The sequence below is a fragment of the Sprattus sprattus genome (assembly GCF_963457725.1).
Source record: "Sprattus sprattus genome assembly, chromosome: 9".
In the NCBI taxonomy this organism is placed as follows: domain Eukaryota; kingdom Metazoa; phylum Chordata; class Actinopteri; order Clupeiformes; family Clupeidae; genus Sprattus; species Sprattus sprattus.
This window is the reverse complement of record NC_137928.1, coordinates 28,321,203-28,342,790: the sequence shown is the minus strand read 5'-3', so window position 1 is coordinate 28,342,790 and position 21,588 is coordinate 28,321,203. Positions and strand designations below refer to the sequence as shown.

Below are 21,588 nucleotides of genomic sequence, written 5' to 3'. Positions count from 1 at the left end.
TGATTGGCTGTTGCCTGGTTATTATTGTGTGAGCATATATATGCTCAATTGGGGGACTGATGGAACTGGAATTATTGTTATTATTATAGGTAGACATGTACTGCTCTGTATCTACAACTCACTCTAAATGTGTACTACGTCTGTCTCTCACTCCAATGCAAGAGATCCAATGCAAATGACATGTGACCCTCCCTCCCCTCTTCCTGCTAGAAGCCTTGTGTCCTGGCATCCCCATCCCCCCATAGGTGACCATCTCACTGTATCCCCCCCCCTTCTCTCACCTAAAAGGGTGTGGCCCTTCCCCTCTCCCTTTGTACTGTAACCTGAATTGTATAAAATGCGATAGCATACTGCTATCAGGTTAGACCGTTCTTGAACCAACAGCTGAGAGGGGTCTCCATGCTGAAATACAACCTCCAGAAACTGACTTATTAATATTCTATTAACACTAAGGGCCGTGAACACTGAGGACCTTGAACACTGAGGGCCTTGAACACTGAGGGCCGTGAACACTGAGGGCCGTGAACACTGAGGGCCTTGAACACTGAGGGCCGTGAACACTGAGGGCCTTGAACACTGAGGGCCTTTGAAGCGACACGTAAGAAGGTGCTCGAGAGAGAGAGGAGTGAGAGGGAGCTCAGGTTTGGCCAAACAAAGACCCAAGACTCCTATGGAGGGAGTGGAGGACTGGGGTGATGTGTTCGGATTTACGTGTCTTGGTGAGAACCCGGGCAGAACTGTTTTGAACATACTGCAGCCTCTGAATGGTTTTTGATGGTAGACCTGCCAGCAGAGAGTTGCAGTAGTCCAGACGTGAGCTGATAAATGCGTTCACCAGCTTTTCTGCAACATGTTTGGGAATAGAGGGTCTCAGTCTTGAGATGTTTCTCAGGGGGTAAAATGATGTTTGGCAGATGGATTTGATGTGTGCATCAAAGGACAATGAAGAGTCCAGCTTGGCACCACGGTTGGTGACGAGTGAGGAGAGAGGGATGGGGTGACCATTTATGGTGATTTGGGTGATGCCGGCCTTTTTTGTTTGATGGGGCATAAGAATGGCTTCAGACTTGCCACCATTTAGCTGTAGTGAGTAGTTGCTCATCCAGTGCTGGATGTCATCCAGGCATTTGGTAGTCTGTGATAGTGCCAGGTGTTTGTCGGGTGAAGTTCGGATGTAGATTTGTGTGTCATCTGCATAGGAGTGAAATGGGATGTTATGCCCTCGAAGTATGTTTCCCAGGGGTAGTATGCAAATTAAGAAAAGCAGGGGCCCCAGGACTGACCCCTGGGGAACACCGGAGGTAACGCACCTAATGCTGGAGGTGATATTGCCAAGGGCAACACATTCCTGCCGTCCTGTGAGATGCTGAAGGAACTCGTACTGAAGGAACCGTAAATGTGAAGTTGCATTTCGTGTTTGTAATTCGTGAATCCGTATTCGTGAAGTTGCATTTCGTGTTTGTAATTCGTGAATTCGTTTTCGTAATGAAGAAATCTTAATCGTGAAGTTGCATTTCGTGTTTGTAAGAGTTTACAAATATTTATTTTCTGCTCAACTTCAAAAAATATGCACGCATATCTATTTTATACACACGAACATTCTGACAGTTTCCTTACTCCATATTAGTCTAGATGCAGCTCTGAATGCAGATGTTTGAGCTCAGCCATGTAAGTCTCTGCCTTGATTGAGCTCAGCAATGTTAGTCTAGATGCAACTCTGCCTTGTTAGTCTAGATGCAGTTCTGAATGCAGATGTTTGAGCTCAGCCATGTAGATGCAGCTCTGAATGCAGATGTTCGAGCTCATCCATGTTAGTCTAGATGCAGCTCTGAATGCAGATGTTTGCTCTCAGCCATATTAGTCTAGATGCAGCTCTTAATGCAGATGTTTGCTCTCAGCCATATTAGTCTAGATGCAGCTCTTAATGCAGATGTTTGCTCTCAGCCATATTAGTCTAGATGCAGCTCTTAATGCAGATGTTTGCTCTCAGCCATATTAGTCTAGATGCAGCTCTTAATGCAGATGCGATACTTTATCATGTTGGTTCAAAACAGAAAAAGCGAGTGATTTTTGTGATTACGATCTGGGGGTATTCAGACAAATGTACTGAACCTCTTTTAGTCAGCACCAAGAGAGTTCATTCCTGACTTTGATGGAAGTCTGCTTCCACCTGCTGTTTTCCTCCGCAGCATCCACCACCAACATCTTTCAGTCGCTGTCCTGATTTAAAAAGCAGTCAGTGTTTCTCTTTTTGAGTGACAACCTCGGCTTCTGCCTCATTTTTTTAACAATGTGTATTCAGCGCTGTCGGCTCGGCCGATCATAGAGGCCTGACTTGTGCACCAAAGCACCATGGTGACACGAGAATATTCTGAGCTTTGGCATTTACTGATGTACCTGCTTAAGCACCTGCTGTGTCAGTCTGACTCTGTGCTGATATAGCTTCTCTGTTGGTAGGAACGTTACCTGCTGTCTGCCATTCTTGTACATACATATATATATATAAACAGTATATATTGTCATTTGACCCATTGCTATGGGATATGTTTTGCTGGTGAGCATAAAGAGAGTTTTGTTAAGAACCGTTTACAGTTTGAATTTGCTGTCTGTCTATCCAGGCCAGACTGATCCAAGAACAGAGAGCTCTGATGTATGCAGCTCTGATTAGGATCTCTCTCAGTCCAATATCTGATTTGAGCTCTATAAAACAGTATCACCCCCTGCAGATTGAGTTCATCACACACCATTACTGACCTGTGCAGTGTGGATCCAGAGGTTAACTGTCCACTGCTTCAGGTGGCAGCTCATTGTGGCAACAGAACTGACTTAGGCTGGAGGTACTAGTATGGTTAAAGCCTAATATTGTTATTGCTCTCTAAAGATTAGACTGGTTAATCACATTATTTACAAGACATACAAAATACAACACTGCAAATTGTTCTGATCCTTATAGTTACATAATAATGAAAATTAAAATGGAAAGATCATATTCAGATTGATGTGAAACCTGGGCTTGAACTTGTCCTCGAAGGTGACAAGCAATTTAGTATGTTTGGGAAAGCAGCGCAGCTCGTTTCAGACCTGTCTGGGTACATTATTAAACGGGAGCTGGCCCAGTCTTATTGGAAAGCCAGGAAGGTAGGTGCAGGATTCCCCAAAGACTAAATAATTTTTGTGATTATGATCTGTGGATATTCAGACATAGAGGTGATGCACCTCTTCCAGTCTTGCATATTTGAACATGGTATGAGTGAGCTGAATTAGCTGCTTAATGAAGGTAAGAGGGATATCAATCTTAGAGATAAGGTTTGTAGGAATTGTTGTGTCCAGTGTTGGTCAGAAATAAAGCAGAGACTCACACGGTCGAATAAAAGGTACAAGTAAAAAAGTTTACTGAGAGATACCAAGTACAACGATACAAAGGTAAAGTTGGAGAAGGCGCCTTCTGAAGAGAGGGCGGTTAGGCGGCCCTCTTATACTGTTGTGATCAAAGTGATTTTCCAACTTGCTTCAGGTGGGCCCTTTTTTGGTTGTCAGGCAGTTTCCATCAGATAGTTGTTGACCAAAAAGTGTCTGCTCGACAGTATTGACAGTTTTTATCCTTGCCCTCTGTTTGACCCTTTGGCACGTCTAATGTTCTAGAGACTTCAAAGGTCTCCACTGCCTCTACACTTCCTGTGCATGGGTGCGCCTGCTACAAGGGGGAACCCCCTGTTCCTATGTACCTTATACTGGCTTAATATTTTTCTATGCAGACTAAAAACTGACTACTCTTAATATTCTTACAGGTTTCAGATGAGTTATGGATATAAAAATTGTAATATTGTTATATCATATGGAATGTGGTTCACACATTCAGGAGAAGTTACAATTTACTATAACATTGTAGAATGAAACATTTTGGATGGATCATTGTGTACAGCTACTCAACACATTTTTGGGAAAAGCACAGGAAATAACGAGTAGTGGGGAACTTATTAGAACTTGGTAAAATAACTTAAACCCCCATTTCTCTGGACATCAGCGAGGGTAGATATGACGTCATCCCTCTAGTTCTTCTTTAAATGTATTATTTAAATGAACTCATGCGGCGTGACTGGTAGAGTAGAGTAGAGTGGAGTGGCACTAACAGCACCAAGATCACAGGATTGATTCCCACAGAGCACACATGGGCTACTGAGGGAAATGCACATCTCTTCTCTAAGTCCATTGATGTTAATGTACATCTCTTCTCTAAGTCCCTTGATGTTAATACATGTCTTCTCTAAATCCCTTGATGTTAATGTACATCTCTTCTCTAAGTCCCTTGATGTTAATACATCTCTTCTCTAAGTCCCTTGATGTTAATGTACTCTATATCTGTACTGTTAGTCCATTGATGTTAATGTAACTCTAAGTTTGACATGATTACTGGACCTTCCAGAGTTATTACCCTGTAAGCAAAATGACGTCCCCTAGACGTCCTGTAATGGTCTCTCTGAACGTTCTAAAAACGTAAATGTGTATGGTTCCCGTGACAACTTTAGGACGTTTTGCACGACGTTCCAAGACCGTCCCGAGGACGTTGCGGTGACAACTGGGAAACGTTTTCTATAGGTCATGGGGACGTTATGCAGGACGTTGCAAGCACCTTCCGAGGGCATTGTGGTTACGTCTGGGGAATGTGTTTCTATAGGTCCTGGGGACGTTCTGCAGGAAGTTGCAAGAACGTCCTGAGGGCATTGTGGTGACATCTGGGAAACGTGTTTTAGACGTCCTGGGTACGTTATTCAAGGATGCACCGCGGACGTAGCAGGCACGACCGTTTTTGCTGAGCTAAATGAAGAAAATAAAATAATAATAGATCGCGGAGCCGTCATTTTGTTTACAGGGCGCACACACACACAAGTTCAAGTTCATTTATTTTACGCATTTCATATGATATGCATAGACACATACACAGACACACACGATTACGGGCATGGGAATTGAACCGTAAACCTTCCTATTACTAAACGAGATCGCTACCTACTGTCCTTACACTGTCTGATTACGATTGTGTCACTTTAACAGGTTTATCACAGTGTGAGACAGCCAACAAACTTAGTCTTTTTTTCCGAGGGTTTGAGGAAAAGCATATTGTAGCAATCTCAGTCACTACGCATTGAGGGTTTTCCGTAATGATTACTTTTTAAATTAACATCCATGGCACATCACGGACGTGCGGGCAGGGAGGCAGAATAACTAGCCAAACTAAGAATGATGAAATAAAATAAATATGAATGCTTCTTTACTGATCTGTGCTATAAATGTAATGTCTGCATGATTCCAATACAATGCATACATAGGAAGGTGACCAAGTGTCTAGCTTTAACATATTGAGCTTTCCATAGGCCTTCAAAGATGCTGCAACAGAACGAAGAGCTCACCGGTCAAATTGTCTGATTGGAATTTCTTTAAAAATCCCGTCTCGCAAGCAGAATCTGGATTTGACAACAATTCTAATATTTAGGCCTATAAAGCAAACGTGCACTGCCCTTATTATGTTTTAAAGGAACAGCCTAAACTGCCGTTAGAAAGTTATTTAACAACACGCATATGCTGCATTTTAAATAAAGCGCAAACCCTCGGTTTCAAACGAGGAGCGAACTGAGTGAGAAGGATCCAACATGGCCAAGCAGACTAGCCTTAAAAGCTTTTTTTCAGAGGCCAACTGAACTGAACAACAGTGATGAGGGTAAACCTTCTGACGAGGATGAACCTGTCCTGTAATACCTGCAGTGTTGTGCGTTTCCTTTTATTATAGGCCTACTGCGCGCCGAAGAGCCGCTAGCGGTATTGCAGACAGATTTTGAAAAATTATAGCACTCGCAGCATATTGAAAATTGGAGCTTTGAACTTAGTTCAAAATTTTGAATTATGAACAATGAACTGAGCAAGTTCATGTAGAAAGTGAACTTTCCAAACACTGAATTGACTCATTGAACAGAGCAATGACCATGTTGCGGCGCTCATTTTAACGCCACAGCAGGTTGCGCTTAAAGGCCACTTATTGACGCGCATCAGACATAAATGTTTTTGTTTCCCATTGTAAACTTAGGAAAATAAACATGTTGCATTCTAAACTACCTGATTATGTTATTATTTAAGCTATGCAGGCGGTCAGTTTTCTTCAATAGGCTAATTTAGAAGCAGAAATAGGTTAGATATTTGGCCGGCTTTTCATTAAAATGTCGGTCAAATGAAAAACATTTTTCTGGTTCAGAGAGGACCATCAGAGGACGTCAAGGGGACGTTTTGGAAGGACCAAATGCGAATGTCCCGCAGAGGACCACAGGTAAAGGTTACGGGGACGTTTTTAAAGGACTTCCTGGGGACTTAAGCTGAGTGACCAAATTAATAGTCCGTTTTAAGGCTGATGCGAACGTCACGCAGAGGACCTGCAGGTAAAGGTTACGGGACGTTTTTAAATGACGTCCTAGGGACATGTGCTGATCAAATTATAACGTTCCTTAATAGTCCGTTTTAAGGCTCAGGCGAACGTCACGCAGAGGACCTGCAGGTAAAGGTTACGGGACGTTTTTAAATGACGTCCTGGGGACATGTGCTGATCAAATTATAACGTTCCTTAATAGTCCGTTTTAAGGCTGATGCGAACGTCACGCAGAGGACCTGCAGGTAAAGGTTACGGGACGTTTTTAAATGACGTCCTGGGGACATGTGCTGATCAAATTATAACGTTCCTTAATAGTCCGTATTAAGGCTCATGCGAACGTCGCGCAGAGGACCTGCAGGTAAAGGTTACGGGGACGTTTTTAAATGACGTCCTGGGGACGTGTGCTGAGTGACCAAATTATGACGTTCCTTAATAGTCAGTTTTAAGGCTCATGTGAACGTCACGCAGAGGACCTGCAGGTAAAGGTTATGGGGACGTTTTTAAATGACGTCCTGGGGACGTGTGCTGAGTGACCAAATTATAACGTTCCTTAATAGTCCGTTTTAAGGCTCATGCGAACGTCACGCAGAGGACCTGCAGGTAAAGGTTACGGGGACGTTTTTAAATGACGTCCTGGGTACGTGTGCTGAGTGACCAAATTATAACGTTCCTTAATAGTCCGTTTTAAGGCTGATGCGAACGTCACGCAGAGGACCTGCAGGTAAAGGTTACGGGGACGCTTTTAAATGACGTCCTGGGGAGGTGTGCTGACAGACCAAATTATAAGGTTCTCTAAAAGTCCGATTTAAGACTCATGCGAACGTCACAGAAGGACCAAACGTAGACTTGCTACGAACGTCAAAAACGTTCTGGTAACGTCCTCTAGCGAACGTTGTGGCGGGGACCAATTGGGGACGATTGGGGACCTTGTGAATGTCCTGTTAACGTCCTGGGGACGTTCCCTGTTTGCGGGGTAGTCACTTTCTCTAAAACCCACAAACTCAAAACAGAATTTGAAACTCTGATCTTCCTGTTGTTGTGAAAAAGAAGACAGACACAGATCACAGCGGTGACGTAGTGACACATGACTGCACTCTCAGAAATAACCATATGGGAACCACTAATGTTTTTTTAAGAAGTGAAATAATGTTTGTTTGAAAAAGACAAATTATATTAATGAATCCGCTGTCCTGGACTTTGACAGATGTGTTCCGTGTTCTGTTGGTATTTCTGTGACCTTGCAGGACATGAACTGTTCAATATGAGGCAGTGATGCTATCATGCCGAGACCCCGAGACCATTGGCAATACAACAGACAAAACTAGGATGATCAATCGTCAGATTACTCTGTGTACAGTTCGGTAGTGTTTGACCTGTTGAATGGTAATATAGTGGAAGAAGTTTTACTTCAGAGGTTTATACACCAGTTTTGTATGTGAAGTGTTAGTAACATGATCTGCACAGAAGCACTTGAGGATAAAGACTGAAACTAAAGCATCTAAAACTGCTCATCTTTGCTACCAATCCCTCTGAGATTAAAGACGCCATTTGAGTAATTACATTTTTTCCTCCTGGAATTTTACGTATGCAAATATTTTCATCTACCGTCCAAAACGCAGAGTCCTTCTTCTTCATTGTCTTCTTTTGTCGGTTCTAGTCCGAGAATTCTTTTTTGATTGGAAAAAGAACAAGATGAATGAGACCAATTATGTGTCTTTCAGAAAAGCCAGCCAGAGGAATGCTTTACTGGATTCAGACAATAGCACCAACTCCACAGGAAGAAGTTCTGATTCTTTTTATTTGGAGAGTTTCTTTTCTTTTCATTGTTGAGGAGTTCATTGTGCACAATGGGCACTTTTACATGGATAATCCTGATATTGTATTGTTAAAACAAATCTTGTTATTTGTAAGTCAGTCAATCAATCAACATATGTTTTCCACACGACAAACATTTCTCCATTTGCACTTAAAATGGGTTATCAATTTCAGCTCATTATTGTAATGATCTCCTCAAACTAAATTTGTGTGAGAGTGAGAACAGCCAGAGTGAGATTCTGATTTGCCATCAGCTCGACAGCTGAATAGATCACACAGTAATCCCACTCCTCCAGTCTTGAAATTGTAGGATGAGACGTTCTCTAGACATGATTTCAAATCTGGCAAACTTAGTGATAAATACACTTGAAATTGTTGTTTGGTTGATTATTTCTCTGTTGTTACAATGGTAATTGGCATTGGTTTTTATATTGTAGGAAAGCCTGTGTATTTACCTTTACAACGATGTCCAACTTGTAAGGATCATGCATTTGTGGGAGGAGCAGTGTTAATGAAGAAAGAGTAAAATTGCCAATATGTCTTGTTTTTACCTTGTTACTGATCGAGCTGTGCTGCTCATTCCACAAATGCATGATCCTTACAAATTGAACATCATAGTAAAAGTAAATAAACAGGCTTTCCAACGATATGAAATACAATGCCAACTAGCTTTGTAACAACACAGAAATAATCAACCAAACAACAATTTCAACTAGAATGCGTTTCGTGAATGAACTGCGAGAGTGTGCTTGCTCTGTTTTTCTCTCATGTTTGCTCGTTTATTGTGAAAGGGTCTAGTGTGTTCGTTGGCCTAAAAAGTTAGTCTTCTCTTATAAGCCTAGTTAGTACATCTGATTAGAGCTAGCAACCATGAATTGCAGATTAAGGGGTCCCCTATCAGTGTTCATTTTGGCAGCTATTTTAGATTCAGTCTTAAGACAAAAATGCACATTAGTTTTAGTCACATTTAGTCATAGTTATCCTTCTTAGTTTAAGTCTAGTTTTCGAAAACTGAGCACACTACAATAGCTACGCTGTGTCCAGGTATCCTCAAACGTTTTTCAGGTAACCTAATGGTTCAAGGTCTCTCATGAATCATTACTCCCAGGACACGGGTTAATGTTAACTCACGCTATCGGTCCTCTCCAACCACATTAGCAACAAAATAAACTGGTGAGCTAACAAGTTAACCATTCTTTCAGTATAAGCTACTTTTGCATATCTACAACGTATAGGTCTAGGTAGCTTACGTTTAGCCCCGTACTCAGATATTACAGCTGCTTAACACAGCTAGGATAGCTAACGTTACCGTAGTAGGAATACAAGCCTTAACCCACTATATCCACACAACTAAATTCATGAATTACTTCAAAGGTTTACTTCACAACTTGAATTAAGGAAAATTATCCCCTGTTACGGCTAGCTGAAACTGCCAGTGGATACTCCCATGGATGGGAGACGTTAGCTGCTACGGCTAACACTATCAGTTTCCATTAAAATTTCAGTCAGTACACTGAAAAGGCTGCCATTCAACTCACCTTAACGAAGTGGAAATACAGAGAAATACGGTTCCTCTTATTCTTTTTCAAAGTTGAATTGAGAGGGACAGAGAAAATGCGGTTCCTTGGATTTGGCGGAGGTGTCAGTGAGAAGCACAGGTGCAAGCCAGTTTAATGAGCCTATTATGATGTCATAATGCACAGAGTTCTGCCATGCAAGTCTATGGAGAAAAAAGGGGATGAAAAAGAGGAATAAAAAAGGAGTGACAAGGAGTACCGCCACGAAAAGTCATAGCGGCTTGCACCGGATCGAGCCGGACATTTCGGTGTTTGAATGGCGTCTCTATCTCAAACGGGCGAGGAGTAGTTAGCTGCAAGAAAAACGGGGAGAATAAATAAATAAAGAAAACTTGACGATAACAATACTGTGCTTCCCTTCGGGCAAGCACACTAACTAACAAAACGAACAAAACGAAATGTTTAGGATTGAACAAAAGAACAGAAGATTTACAACATTTTAAAACATTTCCTTTCTGGTTACTAAGTGGTACATGCCATGTAGAATTTCTTTATTATAATGTGGGTTTACGGTTAGTACACTTTAGTGTCCTTGTAATCAAGTGTCCGTGTGTGTGTGTCTTGTGTCAAGTGTCCGTGTGTGTGTGTTTGTGTGTGTGTGTCTGTGTGTGTGTGCGAGTGTCTGTGTGTGTGCGAGGGTCCGTGTGTGTGTGTGTGTGTGTGTGTTGTGTCTTGTGATTTTCCGTGTGTGTGTGTGCGAGTGTCCGTGTATGTGTGTGTCTTGGGTCGTGTTATTTTCCGTGTGTGTGTGTGTGTGTTAGTGTCTGTGTGAGTGTCTGTGTAAGTGTCTCCCTTCTTTGCTCCATATGGGGTCGTCCAGCCTATGCACTCCTTAGCATATCAGGAGATGGCTCTTGAGTGGTTCCTTCAGGGTGAGAGGTGTTGATCGTCTTTGAGTGGTTCCTTCAGGGGGGTTGATGTGTGAGAGTCCCGTCTGATGGTCCAATGGGTGTGTTCCTTCCCCTTTTGTTGTCTTAGTGTGATGTGGCTTCCTTCAGGTCGAGAAGTGTTGATCGTCTTTGATGGTTGAAGGTGTTGGCTGTCCCGAATGCTTTGTTCAAATGGTCCTGCTCTTCCAGAGGGGTTGATCTGGGTTGAATTGTCCCCCTTTCGCCACTTGGCATGACGCGATTTCCTTTTTGTCATCGTGACGAGGTTGAATGGGGCAGTTCTTCATCCGCTAATCTCCATATTCTGTAACAAGAATTGGGGGGGAGATAATACTGGACAACACTTGCATGAGGCAGGAAGTCTCTTAGCATACTCCACACATCAGACAATAGACATTTAGTATTGGGTGTGAAAGACTGTTGACAGCTGTGTCTGCGCCTAGATTCGTCATTTCGATGTTAATGACTGTGGCACCCTTGTGGTTATAGAGAAAAGCTGGTTTGCTTAAATCCCATTATTCTGTTATCTGAAAGGTTTGAGCATTTGTTAAGTTGAATGTTTGAAGGTAAATCAAACCTTTTCACCTGAAGACAAAAGCAGTGGTCACGTGTAGGGTTAACAGTTCTGTAACTTCATTCATTCGATGGCTGGCCAGCCCATTCACACATACACAGATTAATTTGCTTGCTCAGGAGACAATGTTTCCATTCCTAAAAGAAAAGAAGTGGTTTAGGGTTCCAGTTACAGTAGTTAAACATTTAGTTTAAGCATTATGTAATAAAAACCCTTCTTTCATCCAGATTTCAGGGGCCAGTGAAATGCCAAACCATCTAAGGCATTTAATTAATTCAGCGCCCCTGGCGTCATTTTGTTAAGGTCAGAATTCAGCAACTAAGACCTGCTTAAAAGACACACAAAAAAAAACTCAGGGATATGCTTGCAATTGTTGTAATTTTAATACATCATATAATGATTTTAACTTGGGTTAGATGTGCCCAGCGGTGTCGTCCATTTCTTAAGGACAGGAAGCCAAATGTTCCGGTTTGCATAATCAACATACAAGATCCTGTGAAATGACTTGAAAGCTCTTCAAATAGTTTACCCTGAAAAGAAGTTAGTGAGAAGTCATGGTAATTCATTCATAAAGCCGGCCGGCACACAGACACACACACACACACACACATTCATTTGCTTATTCCAGAGACGTATGTTCACGCCTAGAAAAAAGGAAAGAAGTGTCACAGAGTTACAGATACAAGATAGTTACAACAATGGTCTCATAAGATTCCGTTTTTCATCCAGACTGCAGTGGCCCGTATATGCAAAACCATTTAAGGCATCTAATTAATTTAGCGTTCTTGGCATCTTTTGATGTAGCCAGACATTCAGCAGCTTAAACCTGTTTAGATAAAATAAATTCTGCAGTTATCATCTTATTTATGGTATGTATTTAGTAGTAGGATAAGCCTTTTGTAAATCTTGCACCTGATTAAATTTGACAGAGAATGCAGTTATTGGGGAAACAAAATGGGTGAATATGATCAAGCCAGTGAGTCAAACATGTTCTATTGGTCAGTGAGGTTAGACTTTCTGAGAAGATTTAAGATCTCAGAGGTCGTGTCAGAGTCCATGCTTTTCTGCTGAGAGGGCACAGTTTTGTCTGTGTAGTTTCTGTCTCTTTCTACAATTCCTTGCCCAATGGCCTGACTTCCCAAATGTGTGACAATTTGAATTAGTGGTTGTATTCTGTCTTTTTCCTTGATAACTATTGGGAGAGGGTATGGTCTGTACGGCTGCTATGTGTTGTGTTGGTTCTTTACTTTTAGTCAGTGTATCTTGAGCAGTGTTGGGACTAACGCGTTACTAAGTAACGCGTTACTGTAATTCCACTACTTTTAGCGGTAACGAGCCGGTAACTAAGTATTCTTTTAAATCAAGTAACGCAGTTACAGTTACTGAAATTTAAATGAGTTCGTTACCCGCGTTACTATGCACAAGGCTGTACACAACTGTGTCTCCCATTTTCCAGGACCGCTAAAACACACACACACACACACACATTGCACTTGCATACAATCACGCACGCACACAAGGATATACAACCGCAATTATCTCCCATTCTCCACGGCCGTTAACACATGTAAATTGCTCTTGTATACAATCGCGCATACATATGGAAAGAAGGGTAGGACACCGATCGTGGTTTCCAACATTTATTGTTTAACCAGAAAACGCGTGGAATTAATTACCACCTGTTTACGGTGTTCGTGTCCTTATCTTGTCTGTCGGTGCAACGGGGAAAGAAGCGCTACCGGGACCAGTGGGAACTTATACAGTTCCTACCTTAATCAGGGTGGGGATTCCCTGTTGTGGCTATGGAGACAAGATAAATGGGTTGGCCAACTGCATTTGAGTACAATGTCGCATTTTACATGCCAGCGAGTAGGATGTATTATAAAGATATTATTCTAATGATATATTTAGCATATTGTGAATACTGTGTGGGTGTTTCAGGGTATTTGGTTAACTGAACCACTAATTGATTATTTTGTATCCCCCTACTTTTTATATGGTGTTAATACTGTAAGCCAATCACTTTAACTTCATTGGGCCTAATGGAGTAAAAAAAACACTGTTAAATGACTAAGACAGTTATTTTGTATTAAGTTAATTGTTAAAGGGGACTTTTGTACTACTGCTTGATTTGACTGTTCTGTAGTGTTCATATTCATGACTTTAAACGTAGATATAAAAAGTAACGTAAAAGTTACTTTCCCTAGTAACTAATTACTTTTGATATACAGTAACTGGTGAAGTAATTCAATTATATTTAAAATAAGTAACTAGTAACTGTAACTAAGTACTAATTTTCAGTAACTTGCCCAACACTGATCTTGAGTTTGTTCTCTCTGTCCTGTAACATTAGGGACAGAGCCTTTAGAATGTGTTAGCTGTGGCAGTGTGTCAGAGAGTGTGATAATCTCTGCCTGATGGGCCATTAGGGCTTCAGGACCTGAGGTGTGAGTTGCATGGGATGTGTAAAGACTGTCTGTGTAGATATGGACAGGAACGTCAAATTGTGAGGGAACAGCTGTAGGTACATCAATATTCATAACAGCAGACATTTTTAGAGACATTTCTTCAACCTGTGAGATGGCTTGAACCACACTGACCACCAGTACAGTTTTAAATTTGGCATAATCTGCATTGCATCTAGAATTGCACTAGCTTTTTTGATTCCCCAGATTAGCTGAAAACCATCTTTTATCATCTCAATTCTAATTTTGTCATGTTTGATATCATTTCCCACACTTGCCATTGCAATCTGGACGCTTAAAGAACCTTGTGGCTTGAATGTTGACTTTCCATCTCAACAGACTGAATCTCCACAATCTCATGTAAATAATTTACAAAATGCTTTTAGAAAAATACCTAAATTCAAAAATGTAAAATACCCGTTTCTGATCACAACACTTATAACCCCTTGGGACCTAACACCTTGAGCACTGAATGCGAGTCTTTGTAGCATGCCAAACCATCAGCTCAGGCAGCGATTGACACTAACTACCCTTGAGTCTTACCGGACCCCAAGCTCTTCTGTCTTAACACAGGACCTTGCTATCATATTATTCCCAAGGTTAGGTAAGCAAATTAATTAAAGTACTTACCAAGTGTTGTGTCAAAAACACAGGGTGTTGTAGGACTCTTACAGCAGAGCTGAAATCTCAGCAAAATCCAAGAAATTATCTCTCGGTCCGAACCTCCATCTGATAGAATTTAATTTTATACCATATATTGGAAGACCCAGTCGTGGATTTGTCAGTCATGATCCAGGTTTAATCTTGAAACAATGGCAGCCTACCATTGTGAGACAGAGCTTGAGCTCCACTCCCCCAGAGCCTCGCCTCAAGATAATCTACCTACTCCTTTAAGGACACGGTCTTATATACATCATGTTTACAGTGGTGGAAGAAGTACTGAACTACCCAGGAAAATTAAAGTAAAAGTAAAAGTAAAAGTACTACATCAACAATCCTACTTAAGTTAAAAGTAAAAAGTACTCACTTTTAAATTTACTTTAAAAGTAAAAGTACTCACGCAATGGGTTGTCTCTTAATGTCTAGGCTGTGCCATTTTGATAAAGAAATAGCGACTGGTAATAAATGCCTCTACATATGTCACTACTAGTAATAATTATAAGCAACAACATTTGTTAATTGGAAAGGTTGGTGTACTTATTGGGCCTATTGTCTGTAATACTGTTCACACTCTATCTTACAATTCTGCGGATGACAATTTATCTACCAGGGATTATTTGCAAAGTTAATACCATTAAGCCAAACCAATAAAGACACAATTGTTTATCTTTTAATCTTTTATTTAATTGTAAACGTGTAAAAAATGGAAATATGAAACATGAAAAACAAGTGGAGTCGTTAAACTGGTCAATGCAGAGTTTTATGATCTAAAAACATATGGAGTAACCCAAGACTAGGCATTAAGTTTGCATGCCAGGCAATAACCAGTCAATAAAAAAGGCAAATCTTCATGTTAGCTCTGAGCTGCCAACCCTCCCGTTTTTCCCGGGTTTCTCCTGTTTTCTGATCCATCTCCCGCCGCCCTCCCGTTTTGTCATTTCTCCCGGTAATCTCCCGAATTTCACGAGTTACAAATGTATTTTATTAATAATCCAATCAAAATGTGTGTCAATGGGCCTCATTCTCGACCTTTTTCTGTAATTCTTCAGAAATGTTTCTTACACGACTTCGCAAAAACAACGTAAGAGAAACGCTTCCGCTGCATTCCCGCACGCTTGAAAATGTGTTCATAAGCAGCCGAAGTCTTCTCAGCTGGGTTCCTTCCGATTAGCTTCTTAGATTGATGCGCGTTCTTGTGAAAGTGGATTTGCATACATACACGCCCTGCCAGCTCCTTATTAGGAGACGCAATTTTAGAAACCTGTGCTGTCGCAATCTCCCGAATCCACCTCGTAACAGGTGTTCATTAATAAGGTGGAGATATTGTATAACGTTGAACGTCCGAAGTCCGTAAAACACATTTAAGTAGTCACTTTTTTTTTTTATCGAAAAATAGGCATCACAGGTGTGAAGACCGGTCCCAAGTACGAGTATAAATTGTAGTCCGTCCTGTCGTTCGAAATGGCCACCATAGGGGTGAAGACTGGCCACCAGTAGTAGTATAAATTGCAATAAATTCATGCCTTAGTTCTTAGAGATTGAGCTTAGTGTTTATTTATTTATTCACTTACATTTGCAGTGTTCATGTCATTCACAATCAGTCTCTTAGCAGACGCGGCCTTTGTCCAAAGTGACGTACAAGGGAGAGAACAGTCAAGCTACGAGCCATATAGACCTAGTGTAACAATAAACACTACCTCGTATAATTATGACTATAAATGTGAAACGTAATTGTTAATGATACAAATATTCTCGTATTTATTATTATCATAATTATTTTAATCCGAGGATGTCTGTAGAGTTAACCCTTTTACTGTAATACGGATTTTTTTCAAATGTCATTCCTCAACGCGATTCCTCAAATAACCACAAGATGGCCCGTGGAATCCCATTTGAGAAGATTCCAGTAGAGTTACGACTGCTATTTCAAGTTCTGAAAGTTGTCTGAAGTTCAGAAGAAAGCACAGAAGAAAAAAATAACGAGAATGCAAATGTTTTCATAAATGTGGAGTTCCTTCTGAAATCCTTCGGAAAGTCTTCCCAACTGCTGTCGAGAATGAGGCCCAATGTTCTAAAGTTGCCATATCATGTATGAAACGCAAGCATGAGAGGCAAAGCAAGCGTCAGCCAATCAAATTGCTTTAAATGCAAAGACAACACAGGCTCTAGCCAATCAGATCAAGTTTATGGTCACGTCTCAAGAGACCGAAGCTAAAAAAAAAAAAAGCTGGTTTACCAAACTCCGTAGATGGTCGAATTTGTACCTAAAAGTTGTTTGTTTTACTTATATTTTTATAAAGTTACCGAGAAATAGACACTGAACAATGTAAAAAAAAACATTATTGTAACTGAAAAATACGTCTGAGAGGATTTGCGAGGTGTCTGAGGTTGCTATCATTCACTTTGAATAGGGGTCCGTCAACCTTGACGGATCACTGCATTCCAACGCACATATTATATTATACATATTTAATATAGAGTTGCCAACTTTCAAGACGGACCTGGCATGAGAATCGGTAAGATTGACTAAGATTGACCAAAACAGGTGTTTTTTTTTGCCGTGAGATGCATTGAAGTCAATGGATTTGTATGACATGCTAGCGTGAGACAGGACATAAAAGCGTGTGTTTCACGACAAAAGTGTGAGAGTTGGCATCCCAGATATTATATTAAATTATTCATATAGCACATTCAAAAACACCTAACGCTGATCAAAGTGCAGTTTAATTTAATCACAATACAATAAAATATCAGAACAAATAGGTTCACTATATGGCATAGTATATGCACAACATCCCAGTTAAAACCAACATTTGCCCCCGGCCCTGCCGAAATCTCCCGGATTTTGCTACTCAAATGTTGGCAGGCATGCTAACGGTTAGCTTGACATTGCTAAACTACCAGCTTTATCTTACCACTACATTAAATAAATAATCAAGGTACAATCTTGTTATTTTGATGCTACTGCTGTATGTCAACATGTATTTTGCTAGATAACAGTATAAAAACATGTCAGTAACCGCATACGATATGCAAAAGTCATATACATTAACTTAGCATAGCAAGAACTCCGCATAACTCGGCGGGTTCTCCATATTTGAAGGCGAATTTTGAAGGCTAACAACTCCTTTTTTGAGGTAGACAGGAAACGCACTGAAACCTCCACGAGTTATTCTTGAGGCTTCTGAACTTGAACATGTCCTCAGATGAGGCTGACTCTGAATCCATGCTGAAAAGTTGTTTGTTAGTCAGGCTGTTTGTCGAATGTTTAAGCAAAACAGGCAAGGCTACCGTAGTGTTGCTGTCAAATACACACTCTGCTGTCATTGGAGCTGATAGAGCCACCTGATTCGTTGAAACGTCCTAAAGCAACGCATTCCATATTTTTTGTGTAGGCAACAGTTTGGCGAAACTGTGTTCATAAAATGTAACGAATAACAACACATATTGTAGAAATGTAGCTGAGTAAAAGTTTAGATAATAGCTGCAAAATGTAACGAAGTAAAAGTAAAAAGTATGCACTATTATTTTTACTTAAGTAAAGTACAGATACGTAAAAATGTAACGAAGTACAGTAACGAAGTAAAAATACTTTGTTACATTCCACCACTGAATGTTTAGGGGTGTAACCATCTATTCAAATAGGCCATGGCTGCAGACACTCTGTCCCGACCCGGAGGGGGAAGGGATTTCTCACCTCCGTCCCGAGGTCAAGACAAAAGAGTCTCACCCAGGAATGCTCATATGCTAATAAAAGTAACATTAATACTAAGTACAAATAAGATGGAATTATTGACTATGGCATATCATTATTACATATGAATATCAAATAACCGATCCCTTCACCATTTACACTTATTTTGTCATATAAGGGAGAGTGGGGATTTTCTTTTCAATAAGCCAAATAAAAAAGGGCAATTCTATTACCAACGCGGCAGTTAAAGGGTGCAGATGACTCTGGGCCCAGGGGAGGCGGCGTGCCAAGGTCTATGAATAAATAGTGTGTTAGAGAGAAGAGCTGTTTTGATATGTGCAAATGGAGCATGAGTTGTGTGCGCATTGCGGTGTGCAAATGGCCAGTCAGGGATGGGTGTGTGTGTGTGTGGGGGGGGGGGGGGGGCTTGGAGATCATCTTGTCCCAAGACATTGAATCAGACACACAGTGGGCCTGCGGGAAGCCTCCTAGTTTTCCATCTGTTGTAATTGAAGTTATGCATAGGGAGATATGTTAGATTCCTTGGGCTATTGGTTGGGCCAAACCCCTCACTGTCACATGCAAGTACTCATACCCAACAACCTAGGGGGCACTACAACCGTCATACCAATACATATAACAATACTTAATAACAACAGCAACCAAGATGCCTTCGTGAGCATTTCACTTGGGTTGTCAAGTGCCTTCCTCAGTCAGTGTTCCTTTGAATAAGGCCCACCTAAAAGAATCAACAGTGGTGTTTGGTGTCCCAGGCCCACCCCCTTGCAACCTCTAGATGGATTAACCCAGAGACAGACCAATCTGGCATCAAAGAGCCAGCAGTGACGACGGCTGACTGTTGTGTCGCCTCACATCACCTGTGTCTGGGTCAAAAAGTTCAACTTCAACACACTGGAGATTTAGGGCTAACTAGCACACACCTACTCTGTGTGAGAAGAAATAACTCATTTTACTCATCTAACTCATCAGAACCATTTTAACACCGCTCTCACTCACCTCAGACGGTTTCTTAATATAGCTATTTCTAATCGGGGATATGTCTTATAAGAAGTTTAAAAAATAAAACATTTCAAACAGTGCATAGGAAATGGCTCAAACTGACCATATGTAAAGTGTGGGAGAATAAGATGTTTAATACATCGAAAGATGATGTGCCCTGTGATACAAAGGTTTTCAATTCATGTATTCTTTATTTCAGTAGGTCATTGAATATACATACAAATGCCTCTTATTCACTCATTTGATTTCTAATTCCCAGTTCATTTAACTTCTTTGAGTTTTTAACTCAGTACCCGTTATTCCCACATTGAATTATTTTTTCTGAGTGCAAAATCTGAAATGTATCTTCAGAGAAGATGAGGCTTTGGCTTCCTGGTAGTGCTTTTTTAATTAACACTGCTACAGCCTTCAGTCATCAGATGATAAGACCATTAACTTTGATATCAGACGGGTCGAGCATTAGGGAGTTCCATCAGTTCGGTCCTTGGAATCGTCACCTCTCTTTAGCTTTCACCGGATTGAGCTTGAGTTTGATGAGCACAGCTGTCCTCGCTGTGTTATCTTGATGTGAGTGCTTATTAATAAGGATTTAAGAAGGAAGTATTTAGAATGGGCCTCATTTAGTTTGGAATACTTTATGGCTATTCCGCTCATAAATCCCCTCTTGTGAATTTAGATGTATTATGTTTTTTAGTCTTTGGCGTGGAAATGTCCTCGTAGAGGTGGAGGGCTGATTTTATATTTAAAACACATCTTCCTGAGACCTGCTGAGGGCTACAAATTCCTCACTTCACAATATCTTAGAAAGACAGACTCAATTTGTTTCTGAATAATGTGTCCTGATTACATGTTCTGATTGTGATTATTCTGCCTTGAAGTTTAACCACTTTTCTTCTCCTGCTATCCTGTAGCTTCCCTGCGCAAGCACAGCGCCTCCCACTGGCGGATGCAGAACATCGCGCAGGAGTCCATCGACAGCTCTGACGATGAGTTCTTTGACGCTAGAGGTTGGTAGTACAGCATTTTCTTAAAAAAGACCTGACATCTCTTTCTCTGCCATCCTTTCTCCCTCTCTGTCTCTGTCTCTCTTTGTATGTCTCTTATTCACTCTCACAGTCTCAGACATTGTCTCTGGCATAAGGGTATTGTGTCTGATTGTTGTGGCTTTGTAACTGCACAGGGAAAGTTTTTTGCTGTCTTTCAGAGGTGTTTCATAAAGGACATGGAATTGCAATCAGACACGGTAGAATCACATCTGGGAATAGGGACTTTTGGGGGGGAAAGCCATGCTGTGGAGCTGTTGGCCTGATTGAGTTAAGAGGGGAGAACGTGATTGCTAATGCCAGACCCCTGCTGCAAAATTACCCCTCTGCGATAGGGGCCACACATACCAATCTTCAGTAAATGTATGTGTGTGTGCGTGTGCATGTGTGTGTGTGGTAATACCATAAACATGAAAAAATGCAACGTGCCATTTTCATCCAACTTGCCTACTGTGTCCCTGACATGCTAATGACAAAGTGACAGCCTGCCAAACCTCATGGTAACAACCTACTGATGTGCTCGACATGGGGGCGGTTTGCAGCAGATTGAACCGGCGTTCATCCCTGCTTTCAGCAGCCATAATCTCTCTCTCTCTCGGCCTGTCTGTTTTTCTGTGTCACAACACGAGAGAAAGACGCTGTCAAAAGAATCCCCCCATAGTTCCTCCTGTTGCTGCTCAGTGGGAGCTGTGAACGTGGGTGTGATGGAACAGTTGACTCGCCCCCGAAGCGGAGAGAAATATTTGGTAGATATTGTGTGTGTGCCTGTGCGCAGACTTTCATCAGGTCATAAAGATTGTACCGGTCGGGCCTGAGCGTGATCGGGGGAAGTGATGGATTGTGAAGGTCACTCACACCTCCTGGAGCAGAGGGGTTATCGGGGAGGGAGCAACTGTGACCAGCATAGCAACATCCGCAGGCTTGGTCCTATGCAGCTACACCGCTACAGTGCAGCCCTTCCCCTGACTATCACCCTCGCTTTCCACTGCAATGGAAACATCTTGGACATAATAATGCAGTGAATCCTGATTAGCATGTCCCTGACACTGACACTGCTGGAGGCCATTATGTGCCTTCTCACTGTGAGCAAAGATCTAAGCAGGACCGACCTTGGCACTGCACTGGTCTGAGATGTCTCTGTCTGCGCATGACACAGTAACGGTGTGGCACCGGAGTCTGGGGAAGGAATCAGAATTTACACCCCTGGAATGGCACTTGAAGTTTCTCATCCTGTGCAGAGATTCTCTCTAATGATCTATAACACACATGGGAATGGGAGGAAGTGTGTGTGTGTGTGTGTCACAGAGTGCATAAGTATCTGTGATCTATATCTGTATAGCTTAAGGTCTTTGCAGTCAGTGCAGTAAAACTTTAGTGTACAGTAAGTGTTGACATGAGGTACTTGTAGGGGAATGCTGTTTTACTGATGACCCTG

At 41.4% G+C, this 21,588-nt stretch overlaps 1 protein-coding gene across 1 annotated transcript in view; it reads left to right on the top strand.

Annotated features, from left to right (window-relative positions):
• The window catches only part of LOC308370423 (transmembrane and immunoglobulin domain-containing protein 1-like), a gene marked incomplete at both ends in the record, with an annotated part of 45,032 nt that extends 24,750 nt beyond the window's left edge, over positions 1-20,282 (top strand). The window contains 2 exons of the mRNA XM_080845075.1: positions 20,022-20,117; positions 20,227-20,282. Coding sequence (XP_080701201.1) covers positions 20,022-20,117; positions 20,227-20,282 — 152 coding nt within the window. The remainder of the gene's footprint in view (positions 1-20,021; positions 20,118-20,226) is intronic.
• Between the last annotated feature and the right edge of the window lie 1,306 nt (positions 20,283-21,588).